Source organism: Astyanax mexicanus, chromosome 1 (genome assembly GCF_023375975.1).
Source record: "Astyanax mexicanus isolate ESR-SI-001 chromosome 1, AstMex3_surface, whole genome shotgun sequence".
Taxonomy (NCBI): Eukaryota; Metazoa; Chordata; class Actinopteri; order Characiformes; family Acestrorhamphidae; genus Astyanax; species Astyanax mexicanus.
The window spans coordinates 43,744,786-43,752,981 of NC_064408.1; the positions used below are offsets into that span (position 1 = coordinate 43,744,786).

Sequence of the window (8,196 nt, forward strand, 5' to 3'; positions counted from 1 at the left end):
TTTTGAATTCTGTACCATTTTTTTACGATCTGTAAAGTCACTATACTTTCACTTGCTGTTTTCAGGTGTCAGTGCTGCTCATTTTTTATATCCTTCTTACGTACAGTTTTGATTCCACTGCACTAGAAAAACACCACCAGTTAAAAACTGAACCATTTACATACATTTTATCATTACTATACTAGAAAAGTGTCATAAGAGAAGAATTATATTATAAACAACTAAAATATATAGTGTTTATAAAGCCTATAAAAATGTGTTTAATGAGTTTAATAATTTAATATCGCTGATAATCTCATACACATTAATCAAGACAAATCATATGTTCCATGTGAATGTAAAATAAACACAACAAAGATAACATAAAATCAATAGTTTTAAAAACTCTCAAAAATAAATATCTAAAAGTTCATGTAAATGTTAAAATAGGAAGACTTAGAATTAATAGATTTTAATAACTGGTATAATAATAATCTCTGTTATCCTGTTAGTTCTGATTTATGCTGCTGCTGGTTTATGTGGTTGATGATTTTATTCTATGGTTGTATTTGATAAATTAGAAATGTGATTTTGAGCTGTTTCTGAGATGAACAGTAACTGTAGTGTTGAGGTGCAGAAATGGAACTTTTGTACATTTTGGTGTTTTGTAGTATTAATTAATAACATTGTTAGAATTAAATATAATCTAATATAATAAAAGTAGCATCTATTTACACAGTGGGTTTATTGTATCAATGATATTTAAAAATGTCTGTCTCTGATTATCTGGTGTTAAAACAGGGATTCAAATATAAAACTACTAAACTACATACATTAATGCTTATAACTGAACTAAAACGTTGTGGTGACTTTTTCTAAAAATAAATATTTTTTATATATAAATGTGATTTTTCTCAGCTCAGATTCAGTTCGACTGATTTTTAAAGGAATTATGCGAGACCTGCTGTATTTTTGGTAAAACTGCACAAATAGAAGTTCTATTATGAGTGGGTCAGAATTCTCTTAGGTTAAGATTGAGCTTCAGAAATACCTAATTTACAAAGAAAAAACTCAAAACTTTAAGAATGTTATTAAGAACAAGATTACGAGGTTTTTATTTCTCAACCCTCTCAGCCTCTGATCCTGAATCTGAGTCTCTCCTGGATTAAAGTCTGTAATCAGACTGAACAGCTTCCATCTGCTCTTACTGAGAGTAAAAATCACATGTTTACTTTAATCTTTACTTTTTATTCTAAATAAATATAATACAAAGAAAACACATCATTCTAGAAATCAGATTCATTAACATGATTAAAACAGATCAGATGATAAATAGGAGTTTCTGAGAGATGTGAATACTAATAATGTGAATCACTAGAACTCAAGAAAACCAAACAACATAAAAAATAAACAAATGAATCATCTCAAACTTTTTTTATTAATATAAAATAAAATATACATTTTATTTCTTAATGGAAGAGTTTGTGATTTTTACTGTCAGACTTTTTAGTTCAATTGTTTCATTATATCACTGTCAGAACAAAACCTTGTATCTTGTTTTTTTGTATCTAATTTTTTTGGTTATGAAGATTTATTGTGTTTTAAAGTCTATGGAGTACATTTTGCGACAAAAGTTTAACACAAAAAAATAAAATACATAATCATAATTTTAAGAATCAAAAGGAAAAATTGTATGCTGCAAATTCAAAAGAGAAAAAATATAAATCAAATATATATTTGCAGCTGTAAATATATATATATTTATTATATTACATGTATATTATTACCTTGAAACTGGCAGGCCCAACTGACCAATGGAGATTCAAGGGGAACGACTTCTTCTAAGCCCCACCCACCCGTGAAAAGTGTGCCAAAATTTAGAAGTAAAAAACTGAAGCAGAAGAAAAAATTCCAGAAGCAAATTCTTTATCAGAAAAAGCCAGAAAAAATCCACAGGAAATTCACAAAAATACAAAAATAAAAGCAAAGACTTGCAAAATCCAAACTGAAATAATTTTCAAATAACTGCAAAGTATAATAATCAAGTATATAAATATGTATTTGCTATATATTTTATATTTTTTCTCTTTTGAATTTGCAACATTTTTTTATTTTGACTGCAGATTTTATTACGTAAAACTTCTGCCACAAAATTCACTCCATAAAGTCAATAAAGAAACTTAAAATAAATTTAAAGAGACAAAAAACACACAAAGACACACACACACACTCTCTCTCACACATACAGATACAGATCAACAAAATAATCAACTAAGAATCATCACCAGTCCACCAAAATAACACCTATAACCTCTAACTCCTCCATATAAACCCATTCTAACCCCCCCCCCCCAAAAACAACCCCTCCCCCCCTACAGTGTCCCAGAATAAACACACATTTCTATTCTTAACACAATTCTTTTCTGTATCATCTGAACTACTTTCACTTTATTGTGGATCACAAAATCTCACAGATGATCCAAAATTATAAATCCAGACTCCAGCGTAGAGGGGCTGAGTGAATGTGGTGTGGACTGTGTGTAGGAGGGTCATTGTATCAGAGACGCTGTAGAAGGACAGAGTTCCTGCACTGTGATCCACATACACTCCTATTCTGGAGGATGGAGGAGCTGAGATCTTAGTCTCAGTGTTGTTGTACCAGAAAGAGAGAGAGGGAGAACACTGCAGACTCCAGGACTGATCATTGTGTCCTAACCTGCATTCATTACCCCATCCTTTCCTGCTGATCCCTTTATATGATACTGATATGTACACATATCCCCCAGGACTGCTCCACTCAACCTCCCAGTAACAGCGTCCACTCACACTCTCCTTACTCAACACCTGCTTCCAGCAGTCAAATCTCTCTGGATGATCAGAGTAACTCTGTTTATTAATGCACTCCCCCACTCTGTTGTTCTCAGACAGACTGAGGTTCTGATTTACTGTGTTTGGATCCAGAGTCAGTCGACAGAAATCTGAAGGATAAAAGAGAAAAAAGTTTTTTATTTACTTCTTCTTCACATAATAAACATTGATAATAAAGTTGAAAATGTTCTTTCTTGTATATTTATTCAGTGTTTAAAGATCACTGAGGTGTTTATTTCTACTTACACTGTAGAAAGTCTCCTCTGGTCTTTGGTTCTGAGGGTAAAATCATCTGAACTGCTGAAACTGTGGAAACAGAAACCAAATGATCCAACAGAATGAATGAAGAAAACTCTTTATTCAGAAAGAAACATTTACAGATATATAATTATCTTTCAGGTTATAAAAATATTTTAAAGATTGTATGTAAAAAAAAAAAAAATTATCTGAATTTGTTACATGTATCATATTTGTATTTTATGGTAATAATATCTGTTATAATGTAGTTTATTGTTCCTCAAGAGACTCAGACAGAAGTTGTGCTTTTTCTAATAGACAAAATGTCTCTGTGTAACTTTATTTAATGGTTTTTAAACACCTGTAATAAAGCATTAATAACACTGTATAGCTGCTGCAGGTGAGCTGGGAGCTCTCTATAGAAGCCCTGAAGAGATTCTTATAATATGATTAAAAATAAAGAAATTTAGAGTAATTTTAATATTTTATCCATCAAATCTACATAAAGTCATCTTCTATTTATTCTGAGTAATATTGTAGATTTATGTTAGGGTCACATGATCTTCAGTGTGTTTCAGATCAGATCTCCTCCTCTTACCCTGTGGAGAGATTTTACTGAATTCCTTCCTGCAGAATTCCTCCAGTCGCTCTTTCAGATCAGAGAGAGATTTCCTCACTCCATCAAATGAGAGATGATGATGGACAGTGATGCTGGGTGAATCTTCACCTCCAGAAGAGACACTCACAGACTGGAATCTCTACAGAGAGTGAAAATAGAGCATGTGTATCAGCATATTACACTCTTTCTCTCCAGTGAATGTGAGGTTTTATAACATTGGAGTGATTTTCCTCATAAACACTGCAGTAGTTCTGCTGAAATGATTCTGTATTAAAGCCGTAAAATATTAATTTACCTGTTTCTGCTGTTTCTTACCTTTAATGTCTTTAAATAATCAGGTACAGTTTATCTTAATTTAACACATTAACAGGACATAATTAATGATTATAATTTGAAATGTAAAAATATGAATTAAGGTTTATCGTTAAATGCAGTATTAAAGACTCTTGATCAACAAATCTTTAAAATAAACTGGATTTTACACTGAGGTTTTCAGCTTTTCAGAGTTTCTTAGAAAAAGATTAAAATCATCTGAAATAATAATTCATTCTTTTACTACTTAAGGTCTGAGAAACACAGACTAAAATAAAATATTTATTATCTTTTTATTAAACTTTATGAGGAGGAGTGTGAGAATGTTTCTGGATCAGGTGTTTCTGTAGATCAGATCAGTGTTTGGTTACCTGGAGGAAGTGGATGTGATCCTCTGTGTGTGAAAGCTGCTCCAGCTCAGTGTTTCTCCTCTTTAGATCAGTGATCTCCTGCTCCAGCTGCTCCAGGAGTTCTTCAGCTGCACTCAGTTCAGTCTTCTCCTGATCTCTGATCAGCTCTGTTACCTCAGAGCGCTTTTTCTCAATGGAGCGGATCAGCTCAGTAAAGATCCTCTCACTGTCCTCCACTGCTGACTGTGCAGAGAGCTGTTATATACAAAACACAAAACATTTATAAAAAACTGTAAAGCATGGTGGAGGGAGCATCCTGGTTTGCTGCATCAGGATCTGAACATCTTTTGATTATTGATAGATCATATTAATAATGAATGTAAATGTGTATCATTACAGTTAACAGGAGAATTTAAGGGCTGCAGTTCATGATCTTAATCTGAAGAGATGTTGGGTAATGTAACAGGAAGGTGATCGCTGCTGAAGGGGATCTACAGGTTATTAAATCTGAGTGTTGCTGTTTCTCCACACTCTTCATTTTAACTGTAGATGAGTTACTTCTCATTGGCAGTGTGTCTGTACACTGAGTGTGATGTGAAACAGCTGCTCCGGCTGTTCTCTGTTCTCTTCTCACCTTAAGAGTTTTCACAGCCTGTTTCACCTCCTGCAGCTTCTTCTGTTTCTCCTGGATTCTCTGCTGGAATTTCTTCTGCATATCTTTCACTTCACTCTGGAGAAACAAAGTCAGCTCTTTATGAAGTGTGAGAGAGGAGGTGAATTATTAATCAGAAGATTGAAGTTTATTGTTTCTGTAATGGACTCTGGTACTGTCTGTAGTTTGTGTTGTGAAGCTGAAGAAAGACTGGTAGAAGGGTGTTGACTACGGTGGCCGAGAAAGCCCAACGCAGTGCAAATTGAAAAGCGCTGCAAAAGCACAAAACACATCCATCAAAATTACAACACAGGCGCAGCAAATAGAAAAACGCGCTGCAACTAGAAAAACGCGCTGCAAATAGAAAAACGCGCTGCAAATAGAAAAACGCGCTGCAAATAGAAAAACGCGCTGCAAATAGAAAAACGCGATGCAAATAGAACCACAACACAACGGAAGTGAGTCACAACACAACGGAATTTTCCCGGGGGACCTTAAAAGATACTGTACCAGCTAAGCTGCGTCTTCAGTAACGTCTCGGACTTCACTATGTGTACAAAGGACAATAAGTGGCAAACAAGGCGTTTTGTGAAGCAGAACTTTTAATAATATGCACACAACCGTGGCAATCACAGGTAATAAACATAACTTACTTTTCAGAAGCTTGTTTGCCACTTATTGTCCTTTGTATACAGCTGGTACAGCATCTTTTAAGGTCCCCCGGGAAAATTCCGTTGTGTTGTGGTTCTATTTGCAGCGCGTTTTTCTATTTGCAGCGCGTTTTTCTATTTGCAGCGCGTTTTTCTATTTGCTGCGCCTGTGTTGTAATTTTGATGGATGTGTTTTGTGCTTTTGCAGCGCTTTTCAATTTGCACTGCGCTGGGCTTTCTCGGCCACCGTAGTTGACTGACTAAACCAGTCTCACCAGTTTACATCAAATATAATCTCAATCTTTCTTTCTCTGAACTCATTTACTTTTACATGATCAGACAATCAGTAAAGAGCACATATAAATTAATTAAATATAAAATAAATCTGAATTTCTTACCTGCTTCTCTTTCCTTTCTGCTACAGCTGCAACTGTACTGTGACCCATGTGTTCATCCATCGTACATAAATAACAGATAAACTGTTGATCAGTACGACAGTAGATCTCGATCAGTTTATCATGCTGAGAGCAGATCTTCTCCTGCAGCTGTTTGGAGGCTTTGACCAGCTTGTGCTTCTTAAAGGCAGGAGACTGATAGTGAGGTTGGAGATGAGTCTCACAGTAAGAAGCCAGACACACCAAACAGGACTTGATGGCTTTACGTTTCCTCCCAGTACAGAAATCACACTCCACATCTCCAGCTCCAGCGTAACAGTGAGCAGGAGAAGCAGCTCGGACTTCTGTCTTCTTCAGTTTCTCCACCACTTCAGCCAGCATGTTGTTTCTGCGTAGAACAGGCCTCGGAGTGAACGTCTCTCTGCACTGGGGGCAGCTGTAGACCCCCCTCTGATCCTCCTGATCCCAGCAGCCATTAATACACACCATACAGTAACTGTGTCCACAGGGAATAGCTACTGGATTCTTCAGTAGATCCAGACAGACTGAACAGCTGAACTGATCCTGATCTAAAATACTGACCTCTGCCATTTTCCTGCTCTCACAGACTGAGAGAGAGAGAGTTTCGTTTTCTCTGAAGTGATCAGGAGTCTCTTCCTGGTTCTCTGTTTACTGGAGAGTCAGACAGAAGGAGGTGGAGAGAGCGAGAGAAAAGAGTTGGAAAGAAATTTTCAATTAAAATGGAAAAGAATCTTGCAAAGTAGGACAAATGTAGAGAGTAATTCAGTCTTATTATAGCACAGCAGATTTCAGCCTGATGTTTAACCCTCTTGTTGTGTTCACTTGTCATCATTTTTCATTTTTCCAGGCAAAAAATGATTGCCCTCTAATATCTGCTTATAAACTTATGATATTAGATATTCATTTGCAAAAACACAAGTTTAAATGTTTAAAGAATAGAACTTATTAACTTACTAAAACGTTATATGCTCATCATGGTATGTCTCTGTGTCTCTGTTATAGTAATGTAGCCTATGTTATAGTGGTAGAAATGATTAGATGAATATGGTCACGTTCAGAAAATCACTTTATCATTTCTCTGCAGAGATTAATCAGTTTCAGATGAGGTCTCTGCACAGTCTAGGCAAGTGCCTGGTGTTTGGCCTGCTAGCTACCTGGCTATTTTAATGAAATATAAAAAATAAGTCAGTATTCCCACTAGCATGAATAGAGGCATTCTCATCCCTTTTTTACCTGTAAAACCATGAACTTCTTTGCTTTCCAGCTAGGAAAATATGGGTAAAATTTTATATTACAATATATTTCTTATTGAAGGTTGATGCAATATATTTCCGATATTGATATGAACACTTTAAAAGCCACCTCCCATGGTGTACAAAACTGCACACTGACCAAGCTGGTATATATATTTATATATTTACAATATTTAACATTTTTTGACACATTATATTTATATTTATACACAAGATTTTACACATCAGCAGTTTATTTTATAATGTAGTATCTGTGTTTTTTATCAGTTGAATCATATAAACAAGCAAATATCAGAACTTGAGATTGGCGGGGGTTAACCCAAAAGAGCTCATGGAGGCTGGAATGGGATTTTTCTACTTATACAGCTTAATTCCCGCTATTTTAACAATGTAAAATGTTTAATTAAATTATTTGTTTTTGAACCACCTGTTAAAATACAAGTTCTACAAATCTACTCAGTTGATTTATCTGATTCAATTTAGAATTTTTATCAATATTCAGAACAGTGTCTAAACTCTTATGGTTTAATAAAAGATAATTAATCTTTTTATATTGAAAAAATAAATAATAAATTGACACCAGCAACAACAAACCCTGACACAAAACTAACAGTGCTTGAAATACTGAACTAAAATTCATTAAATAGTCTAAAACTAAAGTATTAAAAATATGTCTTATTATGAAATTATAAAAACGACTACCTCATCACATACAGGTGCTGGTCAACGAATTAGAATAATTTGAAATAGTGCAATCATGAAATTCTTTGAATGCATTTTTTGTGCAGAAAGCAAATCAGGTGTTCACCGCACCTGTCCTTCTCTTTAGACTAATCACAGAACTCGTTACCTGGAAAAAA

At 34.6% G+C, this 8,196-nt stretch overlaps 1 protein-coding gene across 1 annotated transcript; it reads right to left on the reverse strand.

The window, feature by feature from the left end:
- Positions 1-2,327: 2,327 nt before the first annotated feature.
- Positions 2,328-8,196, reverse strand: LOC125780444 (tripartite motif-containing protein 16-like). Its single transcript, XM_049467163.1, has 6 exons — positions 6,066-8,196; positions 5,000-5,095; positions 4,387-4,620; positions 3,683-3,842; positions 3,094-3,153; positions 2,328-2,957 (listed from the first exon to the last, which is right to left on the reverse strand). The coding sequence occupies exons 1-6, from the start codon at positions 6,651-6,653 to the stop codon at positions 2,428-2,430; spliced, it is 1,668 nt and encodes a 555-aa protein (XP_049323120.1). The 5' UTR covers positions 6,654-8,196; the 3' UTR covers positions 2,328-2,427.